Source organism: Bacillus rossius, chromosome 6, assembly GCF_032445375.1.
Source record: "Bacillus rossius redtenbacheri isolate Brsri chromosome 6, Brsri_v3, whole genome shotgun sequence".
Taxonomy (NCBI): Eukaryota; Metazoa; Arthropoda; class Insecta; order Phasmatodea; family Bacillidae; genus Bacillus; species Bacillus rossius.
In genome coordinates, this window is record NC_086334.1 from 36,963,324 (window position 1) to 36,990,193 (window position 26,870).

At 39.1% G+C, this 26,870-nt stretch overlaps 1 protein-coding gene across 13 annotated transcripts in view; it reads right to left on the reverse strand.

Moving 5' to 3' along the window:
• LOC134533037 (piezo-type mechanosensitive ion channel component-like) overlaps positions 1-26,870 on the reverse strand; it is a 171,845-nt gene that overhangs the window by 120,714 nt on the left and 24,261 nt on the right. For all 13 annotated transcript variants that reach the window (XM_063370197.1, XM_063370196.1, XM_063370195.1 and 10 more), the window contains exons 2-5: positions 8,134-8,229; positions 6,186-6,305; positions 4,823-5,071; positions 3,994-4,243 (exon numbers count right to left, since the gene is read on the reverse strand). In XM_063370197.1, the coding sequence (XP_063226267.1) occupies positions 3,994-4,243; positions 4,823-5,071; positions 6,186-6,305; positions 8,134-8,229 (715 nt within the window). The remainder of the gene's footprint in view (positions 1-3,993; positions 4,244-4,822; positions 5,072-6,185; positions 6,306-8,133; positions 8,230-26,870) is intronic.

Sequence of the window (26,870 nt, forward strand, 5' to 3'; positions counted from 1 at the left end):
TTTTAAATCGAGTAGAAATATTCCTGCAATTAGCATTAGGCATATTTTAATAGACATTGAAAGCGAATCATTAAGTAGCTTCAAAATCCAAATACCGGAATACAGATAGTCTGTAACAATACAGACCTCACCGACTAGATATGGTCCAGATTGTTAATACTAACACATTTGAAAAAAAAACTGACTAGTTAATGAATATGTTGAAATTTTGTAAACCTGTTACTTAAGATGATTGGTGATGTAATAATGTCTCTTGGAAACTACATAAGATTTTAACTGCTTTTATTTCTCCATAAATTCGCAAATCACCATGGCGGCCAATTTACGATCACGATTTAGTTCTTAAATTTTAAATTAGTTTATTTGTTGAGAGCCTGGTACAATGTATCTGACCACTAAAGCGATCCGAGCCGCGTAGTGTATACTACTGCGAGGTTGCAGAAGTAGGCTCGGGTCGGGACGAATTTCGCTGTGAAGAAACAAAGGTTTTTAATACATAGAAAATTATCCCAAAGCCGAAATTTGTACAGTAGTAGAATGAACATTTCTTAGTAACACGTGAAAAGTGTAAGTACTGCCGCAAACCTTGTGTGTCACACCGAAAACGAGTAGTTAAGTCCAAAATTAAATTTTTTTGCAACGATCCACAATAATGGATATTGCAAATGCAGTTTATGGAGTAGACCTCAGTATGGAACCCAAAATAATCTAGAAACATTGCCCTATCTGAGGATAGTGATAAAAAGCACAAAGTTTAACATGTTTCTATAAAATAGACCTTTTAAATCATTAAAGTTAACGAATTCACTTTCATTCAATTTTAAGGAAATATAAATACATCTTACATAAACTTAAAGAGCCCAACGTGGAAATCGCTTAAAGTAATCGTTCTTGCATATTTATTCATCTTTAAATTGGTATATTTTTTAAGTGTCTCATACAATTAGTCTGACCACTAAAGCGATCCGAGCCGCGTAGTGTATACTACTGCGAGGTTGTCGAAGTAGGTTCGGGTCGAGACGAATTTCGCTGTTAAGAAACAAAAATTTTTAATACATGGAAAATTATCCCAAAGGAAAATTTTTGTACAGTAGTAGAATGAACATTTCTTTGTAACACGTCAAAAGTTTACCGATGAAACCTTGTGATCACACCAATAAATGAGCAGTTGAGTCCTTAATGATAATTTCTACAATGATCCACAAAAATGTTTCGTAAATTTAATAACTTTAATACTTTTTTAAGTCGGTTCTCATTATGGCACCAAAGTAATATAAAATAATGCCCTACATGGTAACTGTGATAAACACCTCAAAGTTAAAACGTCCTATTATTAAATTGGTAATTTTAATCATAAAAGGTAAGAAAAAAAATATATATTTTTTAATAGAAATTTGACTACATGTTACATAAATATGTTGAGCGTAACGTCAAAATCACTTCATAAATATTGTCTGTGTTTTTTTTTTTTTTAAGGTTTAAATGTGTATATTTTGAGTGTCTGGTACAATAGTCTGATCACTGATGTATTTCAAGCTGCGTAGTGTGTGGTGCAGCAGTGTTAAAGTCGCTCGTGCTGGGACGTTTTTTGCTCCAGAAAACTAAGGTTTTTAATGTATGGTAATTCCAGACTGAATTTTACTCTGAAAGAATAAAAGTTTCCTAACTGCAAGTGATTTTTGCTGCAAACGTAGATAAAAATCTTCCAGGATGCAATTTGCTTAGGTAAAAATGTTAGTATGATCGACTCTTTAATTTCTAAATTATAAATAACAACAATAGAACTTCCCGGAAAGTTGTGATAAACTGACGATATTGCGCGAGTAGCAGACCCGTACGTGACTACAGAGAAAGGCTATTTTCCTTGACCGTTAGGATTTCTGGGACGAACACCCTCTCACAGCTGGGGTCATAAAATACGGTCAAACTCTTGCAAAACATCCACCACCGCTCTTTGCCACTAGCAATTCAACGAAGTAAGCTAGGCGCAGCACTCCAATGAATTAACTTAGAAAAAAAATTACTAAATATGTAATTCTATCAATACATTTTACAACACAACTTATGTATTATTTATTTTCTGGAAAAAAATAATATTATCATCCGAATTATGTTATAAAAGTGACAAAACTCAATAAGCACATTAACGGTGTATCGTTTTCTTCAATTGTTATATAGTAAAATAATTTCATACAATTAAATATATATATATATTTTATAATATAGGCTACATTAAAATTTTGCACAGTTCTGATCTAAAATAATATAATGTATTAGAAATAAAAAATAATTATATTTTTTGGTATTAAAATAATTTTTAATAATAAAATTTTTGTAACAAAATACGAACACACATATACAAAACCAGAGGTCCTCTAGAATTTTGATTTACAAGTTCCAAGCAGAAATTGTTTATTGTTAATTTTATTGTATCAAAAATCATTCATGTATAAAAAAAATAATATGTATATCTCAAAAGATGTAACATGAATACACCCTATCATATGCATTAAATATATTTTAAGTAATCCCTAAATAATACCAAGTTTATTGAGTGTCGCAGTACGCAGCATGTTTCAAAGCCCGCCGGCCGTGAAAGATCAGTACGGCCGCAGTACACTGCAACGCTCGGGCAGCTTTAATGAGGCAACTAATTATGCTAGACTCTTTATAAATATGCTATATTAAAGCTAAAAGTATAATTAAAAACATTTATTTAGACATTTTTTCGCATTGGGCTCTTCAAATCGGTGTAAATCGTATTTTTATCTGGGTGGCAAAGATAAAAAAAAAAATATGTCGTGAATTAATCGCTTTATATCATATATATTAAAAATTTAAATTTTTTCTAACATTAATGGGTGTATTAAAGTTTCTAGATTATTTTGGTAAGTTTACGGACAGTCTAAATTAAAAACTGTATAAATGGGTAGCATTTTAATGGACTGATGCAAGTTGCTGTCACCTAGGACTTAAATGCAAATTTTCGGTGATAACGCACAAGGTCTACAGCGGTAAACTTTCGGTATGTTATTAAGCATAGTCAACTCTACCACAGTACAAAAATTCAGCTTTGGACAAATTTTTCACAGGTTGTCTTGGTTTCCTGGAGTAACATGAAAGTCTACGCGGGGAAGGGCGGCTACCTGATCCGAGAATGAAGGATAGGGCGAGATGGGAAGCGAAGATAAGAGCTGGTTGGGTGTCCGTGTTGGAGAGAGAGAGAGAGAGAGAGAGAGAAAGAGAGAAAGGCGATATTGTGGAAGACCTTCGAAAGATTCCCGCTAGATGGCAGGCCTCAGAGCTGCAACATTCGACAACCTCCCCTCACAGAAGCTCTCTCGCCACTAACTTGCCAAATCTCACCCGCTAGCTTATATACGTGCTGGCTGGCCATACAGTAGTAATAAACGAGCATTTATGAAACACTTAAGCTCATTTCCAACAAATTCTGACGAATGACTGTTTTTTGTCCTGCACCAATCCCCTTAAGAGGCCACTCCAGTGTTTCAGGGGCACTACGCAACCTGCGTTAACCTCATAAGATTCAATGATATTTTCATTTTGCTTATAACTAATTAACTAATATAAATTTCGAAATGATGCTTGCTTGATATGTAAGACAACAATGATCTTATCAAAGCCCCTTTCTTATAAAACGTGCATAAATTATGGTTTTATACTCATCTTTACTAATATGCATAAGTGTATTGTCTAGGTTTGAACCATAATTTATGCACGTTTTTGAAGAAAGGGGCTTTGATAAGAGCATCGTTGTCTTACATATCAAGCAAGCATCATTTCTAAATCTATATTAGTTAATTAGTTATAAGCAAAGTGAAAATAGCATTTAATCTTATGAGGTTAACGCAGGTTGCGTAGTGCCCCTGAAACACTGGAGTGGCCTCTTAAGTATTCAGAATGAAGGATTGGTCTCGGTACTGTTGCAAGTGTAGGCCTGAACGCCATCGCGACAACGCCGCGTGGCAGCACCTGCAATAGTCGCAGTCCCCCGCCGGCAGCTGCTCCTGGACGTACTGCAGCTGCACCGCGAACAAGGCCACCACGTGGCACACCACCATCACCAGCACCACTCGCAGCACCACGGCGAAGGGCCGCCCCAGGGGCCGGTAGCAGGCCCACCATGTCATGGCTCCCAGGAACACCAGGAAGTACACTCCGCCCAGCACCGAGGGACGGAGGGCCCCGGCGAGGCACAGCAGGGCCAGCACCAGGTACTTCCCTGTGCACATGCACATATGTACACAGGTCAGCAGGGCCAGGCGGCGCGCTGGTAAAACACTGGACCGGTATCCCGAAGGATCCGAATTCAAATCCCAGTTGGTTTTCCGAAGGTTTCTCGAAATAACCTTAAGCATGTGCTATGATGGTTCCTTGCAATAAGCCAGGTCGATTTTCTTTCCAATTTCTCAGACTTTAATAGTATGTATTATTCCTATGATCTTAATGATAAAACGTGATCAAATAAATAAATAAATAACAAGCACGTGCAAGCACCGTCTTGTGCCCGATAAGTAGAAAAATTTGCGGGTTCAACGACCTCCAGGATAGACTCCAATATCCTCTGCACACTCGGGCAAATGCCAACTGTTCATCGGCTGCCGACTTGCGAGTCGTCTCGACTGGGCGGCCTGTGATTCGACACTTCTATGAGTGAGGGTCCTCTAACTGGACCCTCAGTCCCCTCCAGATTAACAGTGAACCAATGACAGAAGCAGCACTAAGGTATAATTATTTGAATTTTAGCATAACACGAAATGAACCCGCGAATTTTTCAGGTCTCTACCGATAAGCAACGTACCCAGAGAGGCTAGGAACCTGAGGTTGCGGCTGCGAGCCGGGGTGGTTGCGGCAACGGCCAAGGACACGCTGGCCTCCGAGGCGTGGCTAGGGCGCCTCTCGCGCACGGCACGCACGCAGGCGGCATGCACCGCGATGGACACGGCCAGGAGGAGGAGCTCGGGCCCCACGAGGCGCACGGCCGTCAGCGGCGTGACGGCGTTCAGGGGGACCAGCCCCACGTGCCTCAGGACCATCTCCAGCAGCTCGCCTGCCCACCACACAAGCACAGTACATACATGCCTTCCACTACTCCATCACAACAATTCCTATTCGCCACACTAAGAAGGCGATGAAGCCGCCACCATACAAATAAAAAAAGTATGCTTTTCATTACAAACACCATCATTAATACAAAAAAGTAAACTATGTGCCCTAAGGCAAAAGGCCTGGAATTCATTGATGATGACTGCTTTTAACATTTTCCCCCTCCCCCTAGGAACATCAATGAAGTAAAATAAATTATTCATTTTTTTTATGGATGATTATAAAAGTATTACGTTAACACACCAAACCAACAAAACTCTAATCACCTCACAAATCTATTAAGAAAATGTTCTACACTCAAGACGCAAGTTACAGATGGCCACGAGACTGGCTGAGCACGCTGTCTGCATGGGTACCAAGGCTGTCGCCAAATGCACCAGCTCCAAGTAAGCTCGCTTGTTTAGTACAGCTACTTACAAAGAGGAAACGAGAATAAAGGGTGCCTCTGCCCACCCGTGGTAAGGATGAACACAGTTATTCCCAAATAACACTTTCTGTTAGTACAGAGAAAGGTGTTTAATCCTGCCAGGTCAAGACCATGACCATGCCCCGATTAGAAATTTTCCCGGATTATCAAACGTCACTATGGTGTTAATGGAAATACCGAATGAGAAAATATGAAATGTAACCCACTAGAAAACAGGAAACACAGTACCGCAATGAAAACTCAGAAAAACGATTAACTTTGAGTGAACCATAAATGCCAACGGAGCAGTCATGTGATGTGGCGGCCAAGGTCAACGGCTTGAACCCACCCCAATAAATCTGAACGCAAGCGGCTCAGATGTTGCCAGATTACAAAACGTGCTGAACCATACAATTCTGAATTATAGACTGTACTCATTTCACTGTACTTATTTGTGCAAATATCAATTTGCACATTTTTATTTGCATATATATATATATCCCAACAGGTGTTAACAATAATACTTATTTCTTAATGAAGTAATATAACACTCTTTGCTGCATTATAAATTATAATACACTAACAATCCGACTGGACAGAAGACTAGTTACGCTACTGGCGAAGGTGAAGTGAGGATGCGTCGTGCACTCACAGTTCTTGATGAAGTGGGCGTACGGCGGCATGCACAGCAGGACAATGTGGAAGGACAGCTGGGCGACAGTTGTGAGGACGCTGACCACCACCACAAGGAGCAGGTACCTGCCCGTCCAGCCTGAAACACAGCCAGCAGTACAGCTCAAGCGCCCAGAGTTTGACACACAGTTTGTTTCCACTGTTTGAATTTCTGGCAATACAAAAAATACCTATATTTATTGCTTTGAGAAAACAAAGAAAAAAACCAACAAACATTCACCTCAATGAGCAAGCTGAGTGAGATATCCTATAACTTTTAGTTCTTTTACTAACTTGAGATTTTTTTTTTTAAGTATGAAATACCTCGTTGGGGGTATCAATTTCCAAAAATAATGGCCATGGATCTAGGTACAATAAATAGACTCTTCTAGGACCCCACTTTTTCAAAGCTGCGTTACAGCTTATAAATATGTGCAATTTTTCCTACTACACCACCAAACCACTTTTTTTTTTTTTTAAATTAAACACAAATACATGTATGTGATCTAAAACCCCATCTTTTACCAGTTGCCAGACCTGCCACAGATGTTCAAAATAGCACCCAACAACAAGGTAAAGTATGTAAACAGATCGACTCTTTAACTAAACTACTACTCTGCCAACCTATAAACATGCTACCATTAGCATGCATAAATAACTCTGGTGATTGGCCTGATACCACGACAGAGAGAGGGTCACGCATGTAAAAGGTGACATCATGTAGTCAACGCCACGGATGGCAGGGATGTTCCCATGTCGTCTTTGAAAATTATCAATAATAATACCAAAAAAATTGAAATCTTTAGAACAAGTATACATAGTCAGAAAATTATCTAAATCCATACCTACTATGTACCACAGGAAGCATTAAATAATTCCTAACAACATTTTTCTTACATAAATTTGGAATATCACCTTGTAGAATTCTCATTTCATTTCATTTTACTGATCAATGTAATCACAAATCAAGGTAAGCTATTTAATTAAAAATATTTATTTCAAGAATATTTTGATTTATTTTATCTGTTGACAGTGTCTCAATGAGTGAAAGCCGCTAAATATTTTACTTTACCATTATCACCACCTATCTATCAGAAGTAAAAACTCAACAAAAAAAAATGACTGAAAAATTAACTTTCCAGAGACTATCAGTAAATAAATATTACAGTGACAGTCATCCTTTCTGATTTTATACTATATCTGATTTTGCAATACATCTGATATATATATATAGTCATATAAACTCATACAGTATAAGGTACAGTATTTATATTCTCTCACTATTAGTAAATGGTAAATAATGGTAAATCCACCTTAAGAGACATTATAAAATTTTTAAACTGAAACTTTCTAAAGTAAAAAAAATTTAGAAAAAATATTTACATCAGAAAATTTAATAATAAAATAAAGAGTGAATAGTTTTTTTTTTCCCCATGACACTTCAATAAAATGTTTAAGAAACAAAAACCAGTCAAAATTACTAATCAAATAGCATCTAAGATTAATAACAATTACATGTTTTGTTCATATATACATGTTATAGATCACTAAATAATATAGCTAACTAATACTAGGTTTGTGACTTAGTTCATGTTATAAAGTTTGTAACATACATACACTAAAGTAACGAGCAAATAGTTGGAGCTAAAAACAGGGTGTACCCAGGATTTTATTTCGGAGAGGGCTATATTTTAGCATTAAATGTCAAACATTGACAAAAGCACTTAATGGTTACTTAGCAGTTTCAAAAGTGTTCTTTTACGAACAATTTAGGTGAAACACAAATTACAAGTTAAAAGTTTTTTTAGCAGATCTTTAGAAGTGTGTCTATTTCATAGAATTTTGCAGGGAATCTATCTCGATATCCTCCCCCTAGCAACACCTCTTCTAAAAGGTGCTCAGCTAGGTGATGCCACAGCTACACTCACCTGCCATGGTCTTGGCAGTTGGTACCTTCACGAATGGCAGCACAAACAGCAGCAGCAGATAGAGGAAGGAGAAGAGGTTCTGCCGAACCATCACACCTGCAACACAGCACAACACGTCAGTACCATCCACACAGCTTCACATTTCCTAGAGATGCAAGTGTTTAAATTAATGCGGCAGCATTACACCACAAGTGACAGTTGCAACCACAGATATTTATTGGTTGCTGAATTCTGGAATTCTGGTTAAACATATACGGCTTTACCACACCTGCCATGATGGAAGGGTTTTTTTTGGCTTATTCTGAGATTTATGTAAACAACTTTTACCAAAAATAGGGCAGTGGAAGTTTAACTGTATTCACTATCCACATCACATCTAATAAGTTGTCAGATGCAAATAGTCAAAGGAAAAATGGTCATCATACATATGGTGACAAAATTTGCAACAAAATATATATATAGAAAATTCAAAAATGAAATACCAGTAAGATTTGCTCTAAAAACAAATTAATGAAATGAAAATACAAGAACCCAAAAACGGAGAGAGAAGCACAGCTTTACATTTTACAAAAAAACATTACAAAAATGAATTCACGCATAAAGATGATACCAGCTTATTGGCTCAGAGGGGAAGAGGATCTGTAAGAGATGAGTGATGTAAGAGGATCTGTAAGAGATGAGTGATGTACATGTACACTGACTAGTGACTAGTGTACATGAGCAATGCGATTGTGCAAGTTATCACAAATTGTCTGGAGAATGACACATCCTTTACCGTAAAAATAAAGCACAAAAATCTCCTCTGAAACACACATAATATTTTGGCAGAAAATTACATTAAAATATCAACATCACTTGCTCATTTATTCCAGTTAAACATTTTCCAACTTCTAAGAGCAATGACCACCCTTACTGCTCCACTTATGGATTTGGACCTTGTTTCTGTAGGTCTTCTGTTCCAACATTCTTAGGACCTAAGAAACTTAATGGTATGTTGTCAAATCAGACATGCAGTCAGCTAAATGTAGCTTATAAACTGAATATGTTGTAATTCATGAGCCAAAGTGAAAGTAAATCAGCTCTCTACTGCTGCACTCTTCACATGGATCATTATTTTTTTTTAAATTTTAATATCACAAAAATTACCAAATTTATTACTTGCCACAATTTCGTTTCAATGTGTTCATTGGACCATAAAGTCAATGGTGTGGAACTTTACTTTCTTCTAGTGAGTGCCAAGCTGTTTGGGTGGATCAATAGTGTGACCTCTATATCTTTATTACACGTATGGTTGTGAGTAAATGATGACTTCCAAGAATAAGGAATAAAGAGGAGAGGAAGAGGGGAGGGGAGTAATGGTAGTGGATAGGGTGAGGTTTACAGGCGGAGTAGGTAGGGTTTGGATGTAAGATTTGGTGGTACTCAAGACAATATGTCTGCTTAGTAGCAAGGTACTGTGGCGTCAGGGTGCAATGCCATTTATCCTTCCTGCCCTTGCCAAGAACTGCAGGTCCCAAATCTAGTAATATATGTTGATCTAAATATTTTTTTTGTTTTTTTATTTAATTATTTTGATATTTTCAATTACTTTTGTAGCAATATTACATGTTGACTCTCCTAAAGGTTCACACCTGGTTCTTTGCAGTGGCATAGCCAGGTTTTGTGTATGGGGGGGTGTTAAGAAGCATGCCCCCCCCCCCCGTATTAAATCGGAGGGTGAGGGGGTCCTCGCCCGGGAAAATTTGGATTTTAACGTGTAAAATAGTGCTATTTTAGCAGTTTTCGGTACTTAAATTTAAATATTGTAATGGTAAAAATTTTATTAATTTTAATATGAAATTTGTTTGAGTGATGAATAAGAAATTAATTAAAGATTTGGTGCTAAGGGGGGGTTTGAACCCCTAACCCCCTCCCCCCCACCCTGGCTACGCCCCTGGTTCTTTGATCAATTTCATTAATATATGTTCTGTTATCAAAATATTTATCATATTGAAATTTCTTAAATATTCTAATGAAATCCACAGGTTTTGTTAGATAATTTATTGCATGGGGATAATAAGCACACGGCATAATTAATGAAGGGACTAACACCGCTGTGTTGTGACGACGTCCCGGCCGGACAGCTACCAGCGCGGCGGTGAAGAGCAACTGAGCCACGCGGCGTGCACGGAGGGTGGGAGAGGAGAAAGAGGGTGGCGTGTTTGGGGCGCGCCACGCCCTGCTAGGCACGCCCTTGTGACGTCACACGGCCCGCCGCGACCACACGGGCCCGTGCCAGGTGCCGCCTGCCCGCTTCAGGCGTCCCGCCACGCCGGCGGTCGCTGGTTCGGTCCCGGCCAGAGACAAGCTCAGGCAAATTTGCTGGTTCACACTATACGTATTCTGAGTTTTGAGTAAGCCTTTGTAATGATCAACCTAATAAAATTGTTCTAGTGCTTTAAAATTTGATTAAGTTAATTTCCATTTAAAAGAAAAAAAAACAAAAAAAAACTGTAAGTATTTTTTTTTCTAAACCCGTTATTTCAAAGATCTTTCAACGCCCCTGTACGTAGGCATTAGTTTTATGTGTTTTTTTATTATGGGCGAAAGGAACTGAACCCTTTAAAAATATACTTACAACTAACGTCAAGACTGCACTGGATGAATTTTCATCCGACATATATTTTTTAATATATATATATTTTTTTGTTTTCTGATCCATCTTTCATTTTTTTTTATCCCCGCTGTTTATTTGATTTTGTTCGCACTTTTGATTCATAAAATAAAAGCCTGAAAGCTACATATTACTATGATGACTCTTTTGTATCTCTGTTTGTCACTAAAATATGACAATTCGCCAGGAAATAATCCTCTCCGCAGGTCACAGTTATCATCTCACAAACAATTCTGCGGCAATGAGGAGCAATTCACCGGAAACTTCTCCTCTCTTTTCTTCGCACATTCGGCATGGATCCTGTTCTGGTCCCGCATCCTGCCCCTGCCCTTCGATAAGTTTCCGACTGTTCAACTTCGGGCGGAATGTTGTCCTATAGTATCCTATGGTATGTATATCTAAAAATAAAATCGGTGGTGCACCCAGCCTGACTCCAAATATTGTAACAAGGGGCAAGTTGGGGTAGGTGCAGCCACTCCCCAAACTAAAATTTTATTTTGGAAGGTGTATTTATGTTTACTTAAATATTTAAACGTATGTGTTAAACTTTTTTTTCCCCACAAAAATCCGTATGGAAAAAAAATACAAGTTCAGTACTCGAGGAAATGAATTTGTAAACATTTCAAGGCTAATCTCCGACATGCGTCCTTTCCTGGTACGACGGCCCCTCCCGAGAAGTGTTCCTGGAGCCGCCACTGTAACACGGGTGCACGTGCTCTGGAAGACGTGCTAGTTCCCGGTCTGGCCACTTGCCTGTATCCTCGCGACTAAGGCGAGTGCACAGCAGGCCGTGTGCACGGCTGTGCGAAGTCGGTTCACAATTGAAATCTCACTAGTGATTTCAGCCAATGAAATTTCGCGATGTATCAGACATCTGTTGGCAGTGTTAGTAACTATATTAACTACAAAATGATTATCCCGTGACATCTGACCAACAATTTGAGAGCACAGTGTTTGAACATACAGTTATATAAATTTTTTAGTTAACCATTCTAACCATAACACATTTATTTTATTTACAATTTTTGCTAGAGACTTATAAGTAATAGGATTAATTTATTTTTAAAGCCGGAATTACACCTGAGCATTGTAATATCTTCGCGATTTCTTGCCACAATATGATTGCTAAATATGAACAGTTCTCTAGTCCCGCTAAAATGTCTTCCTAGTCTACTATCGTTGGTTGTTGCGCCATGCATCTAGGCGCACGACCTGTCTCTCATGCACACGACCTTCCTATGCGCTATTGTGAAACAGTAGGTTCGAAAACATGGCTGTCAAAACTCGTGCGCACGACCAACTGTTATTATTATCTTTTTAAATTGTGCACCCAGCTTAAGACGCCGCGATTCTCACGAACACGGTGCAAAACCCGCTTCTCTATGTGGCTGCCACTGTCAGTTGGTAGGCAGCATGCGGCTCCTAAACGTACAGCCATCTGCCTAACCACAAGGCGTAAGTAACTTCCCTGCGACAAGTTACCTTCCGTAATCTGTTTAACCACGCCGAAACGATTTTCCATTACAAAACAACCTAATCCATTAGCGCTTGAATATTTTCCCATTGGTCTAGAAGGAACGTCCTATATAATAAGGTTCGTGTGTTGGATGTAATTAGGTGAGTTTATCTTTGGTAAATGTCTGGTATGTGAACTTGTGGTAGTAGATAAGTATAGCCGATCCTGGGACAGGGGAGGAGGGAGGGGGATCCAGGGATCCGCGGCAGCCATTTTGGATTACGTCACTTTCGGCGGCCATCTTGGATTTGACCTTATCCTTTGACCCCGGCGGCCATTTTGTTTTAACCACCATTTTGTTTTCTAGAACATTCAGCAATTTTGTTTTCTAGAACATTCCGACATTTCGAGTTTCGTCCGCCATCTTGAAAATCTTTATTTATTATCCGATTTAAATGAAAAAAATATATTATTTAATAAAATTTTAATTAAAAAAACCTATGCATCGAACACCCCACTCCTCTACATTACGAATACACCATCTAGCACCCGCTCCTCTGTTACAATGATATCGTCATCGAACACCCCACTCACCCCTGTTACAATTTTTCGTTACACCGCATTCTTTAAAATAAATTTATTATCAAAATAAAACATATACACCATCGCTGCCTGCCGGAGGCAGCCATCTTATTTAGTGAAGACCACCATCTTGATTTCATCTGATGGTATCACCAAGTGTAGGTTTTTAAAGTACGCCAGTGTATGTAAGGTCGAGTTTCAATTCTCTATTAACATTATTATGACCCTTATAACCAAAAAAATTCGCAAATTTTGTTAAAATAAATCACACAATCCACAAAATCCACAGTCATTTTGTTGTTGTAACCACCATTATTCTTAAAGTCTTATCATTTATAGGTTTTCACTAAAATATATTTTATCAATACTAGCGTTGTGGATGTGATAGTTTAAGTAATGAAAATTAAAAAAAACATTTATTACTCCATCTTAGTGGACCAGAAATTTTTCTGAGTCCTAACTCACAAGTAATATTCCCTTCTCATGTTTGCGTACTCGTGTTTAAAAGCTGCATGGAAGCAGATATTTTAATGTTTGTGTATAATTACATTTCACCATTCTGTAAGACATTTATAAGTATCAGTACCTCGGGGGATATAGGTTCTATATTAAAAATAATAAACAACATGTAGGTAAAATTGTATTTATTAAATTAAAAACATATTTTACACAACAAAAACGGAAACTATACAACGAAATCAGAAAAACTATAAAATAAATGGAAAAAACCAAACTGCCAAACTATTTACATCAAAAACTATGTACAGAAAAAAATTATTCGTCGCCTCCAACATATCCGTGGGGGACCGTGCGGATACCATCTTCGCAGATGAGCCGTTTGTCGTCCTCCCACGTTATGGCCAGCTTATTGCTATATTCGCTGTATAGTATATGCTGCCGGGAGCGAATTGCTCTAACACCTGCCCTCATTGTGCGGTGTTCTTGCAGGGCATCCAGGTAGTCATCGAATGTTATGTGGTTTTTGACCACACATCGCTGGATGCCCTTGGCCTTTTTCTCGCTCTTACCACCACACCTGTAGGCGTAGAGTTTGGCCCGTAGGCTTACAAACTCCTCCATCACTTCTCCCGCACACTCGTCCTTAAACTTTCCAACAACCTTTTTGTTGATGGGGGAGAAGCAATGGTGGTCGGAAGGGTAGCAGCTGGTGTCGAATTTAGACATCAGTGTAGGGTCGGCTCTGAGATCATGGTAGAAGTCCTGTGTCTGGATCTCATACACGAAACTGTCTGTATCCATATACATCAGGTGAATATTGTCATGGTAACGGGGTTTCATGGTGTTGTAATGGAAGTCATACATTAGAGTCTTTGATAGGTCGAGTACTGCTAGCCCGGCATAGATCGGCTTGTCGAAAATGATGGTCTCGTGATTAAGGTGGACTAGAGACAAATTCGGTTCGTACATTGTACGGTCCTTGAAGGAAGGACGACACACCAACTTCTTGAACCTCTTCTCAGAGCACACCAACTCCATTTTGAGCCTCCGCCTCTTGTTCTCCATTAGTTTGCCAAATGTTGAGTTCACAGCGAGCTTGAAGAACTCCTTCTCGAACTCGTTGGCTGCGGCTTTCCGCTTGTTGGTATTCAGCCGAATATAGGGCTCCAACCACGCCGACTGCTCAAACTGTAGGACTCGGTGTATCTTAGTCACTCTCAGCCCATTCGATACTGCTTGCTGTAGGTTTTTGTAGTGTACAATGTAATGCTCCTTATTTTCAAGTGTTGTCATCAGCTTTGATTGATTTGAGCCGGGCGGACACTGATTTACGGGGAGAAATGGTAGGTCTTTATGACTTTCGTAGAGCTCGTGAGGATACTCCACGTCACACTCAATAATGTAGCCTGTAGGAGAATCATCTGGGACAGACACGATATCAATGGATGTGTCTGCCCATTGGAAATGACGAATTGGAAGCGGCAGAGACATCGCCCACCCGTACAAGTTGTTTGCATCAATGTACTCCAGGAATGTAGATGGCTTGGATGCATCATATGTCTCAGGTATGTAGGAGTTATTGGCTACGCAATGCCGTTTAATGCTTTGCGCTACTCCTCCCCTAATACCTGCTTCCACAAACATATACATGTCATAATCTGTGAGAAGCTCTAGCTGCACACCTGTGGTACGAAGCATCGCATCGAAAGCGAACCCTGGACAAGAAATATAGTGAGACGGATCTAAACTATATGTCTCCAAACATATGGAACGGAAATTCTCGAATACGTCCGCCAAAATCAGAACATCTGTCTTTAGGTACAAGTCAGCGTACTCCCCCAAAGTAGCACACTGAAACTTATCCCAGACTTTCACTGCATGAGCGTACTCCATCTCTGAAATCATGGAATCAGTCAGACTATTGTAGAAATCGTCGATATGCGGAAGACTAGTATCATCTAGTCGAGCAAAAGAATCGACAAAATCATACGGGAAGACTCCCTTGCGGGTAACCAACTCCAACTCATCAGGCGCGAAAAACTCAGCAGTACTGACAAACTTGTCTGCCGGCAAGAACTCAGCGAGCGAAGCAAGACCCCGACTCATGAAACGGAACGTATAGACAAACTGAATGCTGAACTTATCATGCAACTTCTTGGTAAACGTTATCAGCTTCTCCTCTGAATTCGGGATTATGAAGATGTCTTTACTGTCGTACCCCAACTTCCTGATAATGAAGTTCTGGTCGTACGCCAGGTTGTGGAAGAACACAATCAACTTTTTTGGTCTGCGCCTGAGAAGGTTGCAGTCATTACATGCAGGCCCCAGATATTCACCGGTAAAGTGATTGTGATCACGAACTTTCTTTGCAGATCCTCCGAACTTTCCTCCACAGTAGCAACACACACTTGCTTGCAGAAAAGCAGTGTTCTGCGAATGTGTGAGCGGAGTCATAGAAACAGATGTAGAAAATATTTTTTGTACATCATGACCAATCTCCACAATGCGAAAAATGAACTTATCTTCTGCGTCACAACCTCGATACAATTCAGGCTCTGATGGAAGTGCTGAAGTGAGGTGTACAGGAATGATGGTGTTATCAGCTTTCACATAAATGCAGTAGCTGTATGCTTTATGCTTTTGATACTGCAGCGTGTATGCTTCATCAGGATTCGGGCGGCATGTATGGATTTTCTCCAGAATAGCTTCAAAGTCGCAATATACCACGATCGGCATCTTATCAGCATGGTGGAAGTTTTTGAACTGCAGAACAGGTGGCTGCCCATTTTGAACAGGGGATGGCATTTCCATTCGAACAGCAGCATGCTGTTTGCAAAGCTCACGGTGTTTTGCCAAACACTGAAGACCAGTGAGCCCACTAACCCTATCCTGATCATCATAATGCTTAAAGCATCTTTTGCAGACATGAATTCTATGCTTGTGTGCAGTGATTTGGGGCCCAACCAGGGCAGAAAATTTTTTGATGTAGGTGAAATGGGACGAATCGTCATTAACCAAGAGCAGAAGGTCGAAATGATGTTCTTTTTCTTCAGGAGCGACTCGTGCAGGTACAATATTCAGATTCTCGTCGATGCTGTAAATGTTGATGGAGACTCCAGGGTTCTGTTTTTCGAACAACGGTATTTGCCTGATTGGAGTAGGATACTCGATGTTCGTGAAGTTGAACTTCCCATCCAAGTCATGGTAGCGCTGGTTGACACGTTCAGGATGCTCACCTTCCATGTACTTCACAAGAATAGACCACTTAAAACACATGTGGTCTTCGAGGTTTTGTGGATTTATCACCGCATGTCTTGACTCGATGGTGGTAGGCAGTTCGATGTAGGAGCTGGCACGGAGTGGATCGAGCTTGTTTATGCGAAGTTGAAGTCGCTTAACGGCCGACAAAGTCCATCCTGACCCTTTTCCCATGTAATCTTCCTCCTCCTTGCAGATCTTACAGATGGACTCAGTAACTGCTTCCTCCACCTCATGAACTGCGTAGAGGGGCACATTAATGGTTTTGAATGCTCTCTTGTCTTCGCTGGCATCCACAGGTTTTTCGTAATCACACTCAAGCACGATGTTGAATTTGAGTGGACCGTTCTCCTCTATCTCCTCTACAAGTTGACTCATTATTTTTGCCTTGATGGAGTTCAGGTACGAGCAGATATCCTTGGCAGTACTTGACGTGTTTTCTGCCACGTACGTCTTCAAGTTGCCCTTGAAACCTACTTCGGCGATGATGAAACCATGGACATTGGCCAAACCCATGCCGGTCACCACCTTTGTTCGGCTGGTCGAAGGCTTGGGCGTAACTGCAGGCTTAATTGCTGCCATCCTCTGCTTCTTTGTTGGAGGTGGAGCAGGTCCCTTGCATACCTTGATGTGGGCTTTTAACTTATCTGCCCTGGCGAACTCCTTAGCACAGTTTTGGCATGAATGCACTATGCGGTTTGGGTTAAGACCGCAAGCCGACTTCTCATGTCGTCTAGCAAAATCAGCACGGACAAAGGCCTTGTAGCAGAAGCTACACCGCATGCCTGATGTCGTGGCGACAGCTCCAGTACATGATGCAAGGTGCTGCTGCATCTTGTCACTGCGAGCGACCATCTTTCCACATAGGTGGCACTGCTGGTGGTCACGATGCTGGTTCTCAGCACACTGACGCTCATGCCGGTAGCGGTTGTTGCCTGCCGTGAATGTAGCAGAGCAGAAACGGCATTTCTGAATGGTAGACGGCATCACAACAATCGGTAGACTGGCCTCAATGTACGGAACACGCAACGGTAGCTCGACGCACAGAGAACTATAACAAAAGAATTAAGAATACAATGTAGCTAGATGTTAACACGAAAAAGTTGCAAACATAACCTCAAAACTCTAGCCCTCAAGCTTACTAACCTAAACTGATAGCAATGTAACTAAATAAAAAAAGTTGCAAATATTACCTCAAAACTCTAGCCCTCAAGCTTACTAACCTAAACTACTAGCAATGTTACTAAATAAAAAAACTTGCAAACATAACCTCAAAGCTACTCCTTCATGTACAATCCTAAAAATGGTAGAATATTTAAAGTACTGATAAAAGTTAAAGCTGAAAAATATTCAAAGTTAACTAAAAATTATTGATTACATAACCTCAAAACTACTCTAATGCACACCCCAAAAATGCTAGAATATTTAAAGTACAGATAAAAGTTTAAACTGCAAAATTTCTGGTTACCTACATATAAGTGCACCGAGAAAAAACTAGCTAGCTGATAATCTACAAAAAAGCTGAGAAACATTCAATGTTAACGAAGCATGTAACATACCTCAGAAAACGATGAAGTGGAACTGTAGAACACGAAGTAGCGTTGGCGGTAGAAATCGTGGTAGCAGCGAAACTCACACACGAACTAGCTCACTCAAACTCTAAGAACACACTGAAGCTCCGACAGCTAATCCCGGCCTTTTATAGCCTCGGACCTGCTTGTTCTTGGAAAAACCATTAGGAACAGAGTATTTTTACCGAACCTACCAATAGGAATGTAGTATGTGGAGGGGAAGTACCACTGTCTTCGGAAAAACCCAGATGACTCATGCGCAGGTCGTAGCAGGCCTGTGAGGGGTGGGAGGTAGAAATGTAGGTAATAACTTAACATGACAAACCACTCTCGGACCCAGTCCTAAGTGCACCCACTAATGACATAGGTGATTAGGGATAAGGTTGCGAGGCACCGCCTGCATCATGATTTATCGCTCAGGAATGTCGTCTCGCAGTGCTGAGGGAACCCGAACAATAGACTTGACCGAGCCTGCTACGACAAGCTCGTTAACTCGCGACTTTGTGGCACCATGAGGCGCTTAGGTAGCAGTCATGGTCTGTGATAAGACTCGATAATCGTCAACAGTCCAAAAGCACTAGGGTAGGCAAGTTATGAAATAAAAGAAATCCGTATTCGTTTAATACATTTATTTAGTCAGAACACATACATATTACACAACTCCATTTTAGTTAACAAGTAAGCTATACACAAAAATTATTCCACATTAGTTATGACCAACATTCGTTTAAAATGTTTTAGCATTTCATTGCGAACAATCAGTTGAACATCCACAGTATGAAACATTTTGCTGATGTTCCAGGAACCAGCCCTTTTCGATACCATTTAAGGAGACTTTCCTTAAGCTCTCTTTTCATTGATCAAATAAAACATCCCCCCCTCTTCCCCTCCTATAAAGATGCTGCTTCACCATCATGCTAAAATTCTGTAAGACCAAAAAAAATTTACTTCCCTTAATTCTTACGCTAGAAATTTCATAAATCCTAGGATGCTGTTACTGCATCTAGAAATTAAAAAAAAAATATTATCTCATACAAGTTTTATATACATGTTAGACTTAACCATCCTACCACACACACACACACACACATGCGCATGCATGCGTGCACTGAGATGAAATACATACTTGCCCACATAATGAACTTTTATTTACAAAGGCAACATACTAAAACACATAATATTCAAATTTAGTGCAGATTGGATGGTACCAGAAAACATACTGCAAAACGAGCGGACTCAACACTCGAGTCTTTACTAGGATTGGGCTGACGGATTGCCTCTGAAACGCCCTTGTTACCTTCAACGACTCATAATTAATACTTTTATCCATCAAAAACAAAAACAGTTTAACTAAGCAAAGATATACCCCAAACCCCTAAAAAAATTTTTATTACACAAGGCATTATTTACATGGCAGGAGACCGCACATACGAAGTGCGCAGATTCAGGTTAGAAATATTGATTAAAATAACTGCTAAAGATGCTATTTTGTTTATGAAAAAATTGCACATGAAATACAGACACTTGGTTATTTACACATACATGCATACATACATACATACATACATACATACGATACATACATACATACATACATACACATGGCTTCAGAAGGAAGTACGATATTTTGAAAACCACTGAAGACTTACATCTGTTTATGAAAAGGAGCTAAAAATTAATATTTTTTCAAAGTTAATTTTAGAGATGAAACATCATGTGCAAGTCATTGCATGCGAGAATATTTAATTACGCAATTATCTTCATTTTTCCCAAACCATAGGTCTGATGTCTGGATACCACACAAATCTCATACTTAACATATGCACTACGAGATGACTGCACGCCAGTCCAAGCCCCTGCGCTTAGAGACGAAACTGCACTAGAAACGTTAGCAAGCATTGCAATTATTTCGCTTCACTAACGCAGATTCGCCATGACTGGGTGGACTTCCTGAAACAGTAAACATAGGAAGTGAAAACACATTAAAATAATGCTTTTCAAAATAATTGTATAATATAAAACACTGCATATTTCTCGAAAATCACCACGCAACCGACAGCCCTTTCAATCACAATTCTGCGAATGCTATCACAGAATGCTAGATTTAGAAAGAAAGGATCATTTCTTCCTTCATTATGGAACTCAGTAATACATCACATGAAGAGAAACAAAAAAGGCACACACTTCGTTCTTAGACTCGTGCCGCCTCCTTGACAGAGAGAAAAGATTTTACACATAAAATAGTATATAATTCTTTTCCAGCGATGAAGCTGTACTAATATCACCTTGACAAGCTTAGATGATCTAGGGAGAGACAAAGTAAATATATTAACAAAAAAAAGTCCGCTCAAAATCATTTACAAACAAAATACTTAATATTCCTTCGATTACATATTTTTCTCAATTTAATAAATGAGAGAACACAAACATATGTTTAAATCACTATTTATAAATTTTAAACTCTCGTGTACATCAGGAAAATATATATATTATCATTCATTATTAGTTGTAATGTAAAAAATACAAAACAGTTCCTTTGTGGGATATGGAATGCTCACTCACGATCGAAAAAAGGAGTGGCTTCACTGTAACTTAAGGGGAGGGGAAAACCATCATGAAAGTTAGCGTTTCTCATATATTTGGATATATTATAGTAATCAAGCAAGTAATAACATTTGGTGGTAGGTATAATCTCCGCCTGATTAAAGTTTATTTACTAACATGAATTCACAAATTAAACGAATCTCTGAGTACATTTGCATATCTTTTATAGAAAAAATGCACAGATTTATTGTTTTATCATAAATAACCAAGAGCACACTAAAAAAAACCAACGAAATTCTCGCCAATAATAACCAACAACAGCACACAGAGAATAGAAAAAAAGATTTGTCAGCAATAACATGCAGCATGCGGAGAAAATCAGCATTTTATGGAGCAGTAATAACCATCATCACACAAAAAATAACAAAAAAATATATTGACAGTAATAACCAGCAGCACTCTGAGAAAATCAATAAAAATATAAACAGGAATACTCAACTGCAAAAAAAAATTACCAGCAAAATATTGTCAGTAATAAGATGCAGCACACGAAAAAAAAACTAACGAAATTCTTGTCGAGGAATAACCAAAAGCACGCTTAGAAAACCATCAAAATATTCACAGAAAAAAGGAAGGGCACTGAGAAAACCATCGAAATTTTTGCTAAATCACGATCAGTGAATCACGAGAAATGATATTAAAAAATAAAACTTACAAATATTCCGGCTTGTACTGGAACTCTATCCTTGCTGAAGCAAAGCTATTTTTCACAAGCCAGAATATTTGTAAGTTTTATTTTTTAATATCATTTCTCGTGATTCACTGATCGTGATTTAGCAAAAATTTCGATGGTTTTCTCAGTGCCCTTCCTTTTTTCTGTGAATATTTTGATGGTTTTCTAAGCGTGCTTTTGGTTATTCCTCGACAAGAATTTCGTTAGTTTTTTTTTCGTGTGCTGCATCTTATTACTGACAATATTTTGCTGGTAATTTTTTTTTGCAGTTGAGTATTCCTGTTTATATTTTTATTGATTTTCTCAGAGTGCTGCTGGTTATTACTGTCAATATATTTTTTTGTTATTTTTTGTGTGATGATGGTTATTACTGCTCCATAAAATGCTGATTTTCTCCGCATGCTGCATGTTATTGCTGACAAATCTTTTTTTCTATTCTCTGTGTGCTGTTGTTGGTTATTATTGGCGAGAATTTCGTTGGTTTTTTTTAGTGTGCTCTTGGTTATTTATGATAAAACAATAAATCTGTGCATTTTTTCTATAAAAGATATGCAAATGTACTCAGAGATTCGTTTAATTTGTGAATTCATGTTAGTAAATAAACTTTAATCAGGCGGAGATTATACCTACCACCAAATGTTATTACTTGCTTGATTACTATAATATATCCAAATATATGAGAAACGCTAACTTTCATGATGGTTTTCCCCTCCCCTTAAGTTACAGTGAAGCCACTCCTTTTTTCGATCGTGAGTGAGCATTCCATATCCCACAAAGGAACTGTTTTGTATTTTTTACATTACAACTAATAATGAATGATAATATATATATTTTCCTGATGTACACGAGAGTTTAAAATTTATAAATAGTGATTTAAACATATGTTTGTGTTCTCTCATTTATTAAATTGAGAAAAATATGTAATCGAAGGAATATTAAGTATTTTGTTTGTAAATGATTTTGAGCGGACTTTTTTTTGTTAATATATTTACTTTGTCTCTCCCTAGATCATCTAAGCTTGTCAAGGTGATATTAGTACAGCTTCATCGCTGGAAAAGAATTATATACTATTTTATGTGTAAAATCTTTTCTCTCTGTCAAGGAGGCGGCACGAGTCTAAGAACGAAGTGTGTGCCTTTTTTGTTTCTCTTCATGTGATGTATTACTGAGTTCCATAATGAAGGAAGAAATGATCCTTTCTTTCTAAATCTAGCATTCTGTGATAGCATTCGCAGAATTGTGATTGAAAGGGCTGTCGGTTGCGTGGTGATTTTCGAGAAATATGCAGTGTTTTATATTATACAATTATTTTGAAAAGCATTATTTTAATGTGTTTTCACTTCCTATGTTTACTGTTTCAGGAAGTCCACCCAGTCATGGCGAATCTGCGTTAGTGAAGCGAAATAATTGCAATGCTTGCTAACGTTTCTAGTGCAGTTTCGTCTCTAAGCGCAGGGGCTTGGACTGGCGTGCAGTCATCTCGTAGTGCATATGTTAAGTATGAGATTTGTGTGGTATCCAGACATCAGACCTATGGTTTGGGAAAAATGAAGATAATTGCGTAATTAAATATTCTCGCATGCAATGACTTGCACATGATGTTTCATCTCTAAAATTAACTTTGAAAAAATATTAATTTTTAGCTCCTTTTCATAAACAGATGTAAGTCTTCAGTGGTTTTCAAAATATCGTACTTCCTTCTGAAGCCATGTGTATGTATGTATGTATGTATGTATCGTATGTATGTATGTATGTATGTATGTATGCATGTATGTGTAAATAACCAAGTGTCTGTATTTCATGTGCAATTTTTTCATAAACAAAATAGCATCTTTAGCAGTTATTTTAATCAATATTTCTAACCTGAATCTGCGCACTTCGTATGTGCGGTCTCCTGCCATGTAAATAATGCCTTGTGTAATAAAAATTTTTTTAGGGGTTTGGGGTATATCTTTGCTTAGTTAAACTGTTTTTGTTTTTGATGGATAAAAGTATTAATTATGAGTCGTTGAAGGTAACAAGGGCGTTTCAGAGGCAATCCGTCAGCCCAATCCTAGTAAAGACTCGAGTGTTGAGTCCGCTCGTTTTGCAGTATGTTTTCTGGTACCATCCAATCTGCACTAAATTTGAATATTATGTGTTTTAGTATGTTGCCTTTGTAAATAAAAGTTCATTATGTGGGCAAGTATGTATTTCATCTCAGTGCACGCATGCATGCGCATGTGTGTGTGTGTGTGTGTGTGGTAGGATGGTTAAGTCTAACATGTATATAAAACTTGTATGAGATAATATTTTTTTTTTAATTTCTAGATGCAGTAACAGCATCCTAGGATTTATGAAATTTCTAGCGTAAGAATTAAGGGAAGTAAATTTTTTTTGGTCTTACAGAATTTTAGCATGATGGTGAAGCAGCATCTTTATAGGAGGGGAAGAGGGGGGGATGTTTTATTTGATCAATGAAAAGAGAGCTTAAGGAAAGTCTCCTTAAATGGTATCGAAAAGGGCTGGTTCCTGGAACATCAGCAAAATGTTTCATACTGTGGATGTTCAACTGATTGTTCGCAATGAAATGCTAAAACATTTTAAACGAATGTTGGTCATAACTAATGTGGAATAATTTTTGTGTATAGCTTACTTGTTAACTAAAATGGAGTTGTGTAATATGTATGTGTTCTGACTAAATAAATGTATTAAACGAATACGGATTTCTTTTATTTCATAACTTGCCTACCCTAGTGCTTTTGGACTGTTGACGATTATCGAGTCTTATCACAGACCATGACTGCTACCTAAGCGCCTCATGGTGCCACAAAGTCGCGAGTTAACGAGCTTGTCGTAGCAGGCTCGGTCAAGTCTATTGTTCGGGTTCCCTCAGCACTGCGAGACGACATTCCTGAGCGATAAATCATGATGCAGGCGGTGCCTCGCAACCTTATCCCTAATCACCTATGTCATTAGTGGGTGCACTTAGGACTGGGTCCGAGAGTGGTTTGTCATGTTAAGTTATTACCTACATTTCTACCTCCCACCCCTCACAGGCCTGCTACGACCTGCGCATGAGTCATCTGGGTTTTTCCGAAGACAGTGGTACTTCCCCTCCACATACTACATTCCTATTGGTAGGTTCGGTAAAAATACTCTGTTCCTAATGGTTTTTCCAAGAACAAGCAGGTCCGAGGCTATAAAAGGCCGGGATTAGCTGTCGGAGCTTCAGTGTGTTCTTAGAGTTTGAGTGAGCTAGTTCGTGTGTGAGTTTCGCTGCTACCACGATTTCTACCGCCAACGCTACTTCGTGTTCTACAGTTCCACTTCATCGTTTTCTGAGGTATGTTACATGCTTCGTTAACATTGAATGTTTCTCAGCTTTTTTGTAGATTATCAGCTAGCTAGTTTTTTCTCGGTGCACTTATATGTAGGTAACCAGAAATTTTGCAGTTTAAACTTTTATCTGTACTTTAAATATTCTAGCATTTTTGGGGTGTGCATTAGAGTAGTTTTGAGGTTATGTAATCAATAATTTTTAGTTAACTTTGAATATTTTTCAGCTTTAACTTTTATCAGTACTTTAAATATTCTACCATTTTTAGGATTGTACATGAAGGAGTAGCTTTGAGGTTATGTTTGCAAGTTTTTTTATTTAGTAACATTGCTAGTAGTTTAGGTTAGTAAGCTTGAGGGCTAGAGTTTTGAGGTAATATTTGCAACTTTTTTTATTTAGTTACATTGCTATCAGTTTAGGTTAGTAAGCTTGAGGGCTAGAGTTTTGAGGTTATGTTTGCAACTTTTTCGTGTTAACATCTAGCTACATTGTATTCTTAATTCTTTTGTTATAGTTCTCTGTGCGTCGAGCTACCGTTGCGTGTTCCGTACATTGAGGCCAGTCTACCGATTGTTGTGATGCCGTCTACCATTCAGAAATGCCGTTTCTGCTCTGCTACATTCACGGCAGGCAACAACCGCTACCGGCATGAGCGTCAGTGTGCTGAGAACCAGCATCGTGACCACCAGCAGTGCCACCTATGTGGAAAGATGGTCGCTCGCAGTGACAAGATGCAGCAGCACCTTGCATCATGTACTGGAGCTGTCGCCACGACATCAGGCATGCGGTGTAGCTTCTGCTACAAGGCCTTTGTCCGTGCTGATTTTGCTAGACGACATGAGAAGTCGGCTTGCGGTCTTAACCCAAACCGCATAGTGCATTCATGCCAAAACTGTGCTAAGGAGTTCGCCAGGGCAGATAAGTTAAAAGCCCACATCAAGGTATGCAAGGGACCTGCTCCACCTCCAACAAAGAAGCAGAGGATGGCAGCAATTAAGCCTGCAGTTACGCCCAAGCCTTCGACCAGCCGAACAAAGGTGGTGACCGGCATGGGTTTGGCCAATGTCCATGGTTTCATCATCGCCGAAGTAGGTTTCAAGGGCAACTTGAAGACGTACGTGGCAGAAAACACGTCAAGTACTGCCAAGGATATCTGCTCGTACCTGAACTCCATCAAGGCAAAAATAATGAGTCAACTTGTAGAGGAGATAGAGGAGAACGGTCCACTCAAATTCAACATCGTGCTTGAGTGTGATTACGAAAAACCTGTGGATGCCAGCGAAGACAAGAGAGCATTCAAAACCATTAATGTGCCCCTCTACGCAGTTCATGAGGTGGAGGAAGCAGTTACTGAGTCCATCTGTAAGATCTGCAAGGAGGAGGAAGATTACATGGGAAAAGGGTCAGGATGGACTTTGTCGGCCGTTAAGCGACTTCAACTTCGCATAAACAAGCTCGATCCACTCCGTGCCAGCTCCTACATCGAACTGCCTACCACCATCGAGTCAAGACATGCGGTGATAAATCCACAAAACCTCGAAGACCACATGTGTTTTAAGTGGTCTATTCTTGTGAAGTACATGGAAGGTGAGCATCCTGAACGTGTCAACCAGCGCTACCATGACTTGGATGGGAAGTTCAACTTCACGAACATCGAGTATCCTACTCCAATCAGGCAAATACCGTTGTTCGAAAAACAGAACCCTGGAGTCTCCATCAACATTTACAGCATCGACGAGAATCTGAATATTGTACCTGCACGAGTCGCTCCTGAAGAAAAAGAACATCATTTCGACCTTCTGCTCTTGGTTAATGACGATTCGTCCCATTTCACCTACATCAAAAAATTTTCTGCCCTGGTTGGGCCCCAAATCACTGCACACAAGCATAGAATTCATGTCTGCAAAAGATGCTTTAAGCATTATGATGATCAGGATAGGGTTAGTGGGCTCACTGGTCTTCAGTGTTTGGCAAAACACCGTGAGCTTTGCAAACAGCATGCTGCTGTTCGAATGGAAATGCCATCCCCTGTTCAAAATGGGCAGCCACCTGTTCTGCAGTTCAAAAACTTCCACCATGCTGATAAGATGCCGATCGTGGTATATTGCGACTTTGAAGCTATTCTGGAGAAAATCCATACATGCCGCCCGAATCCTGATGAA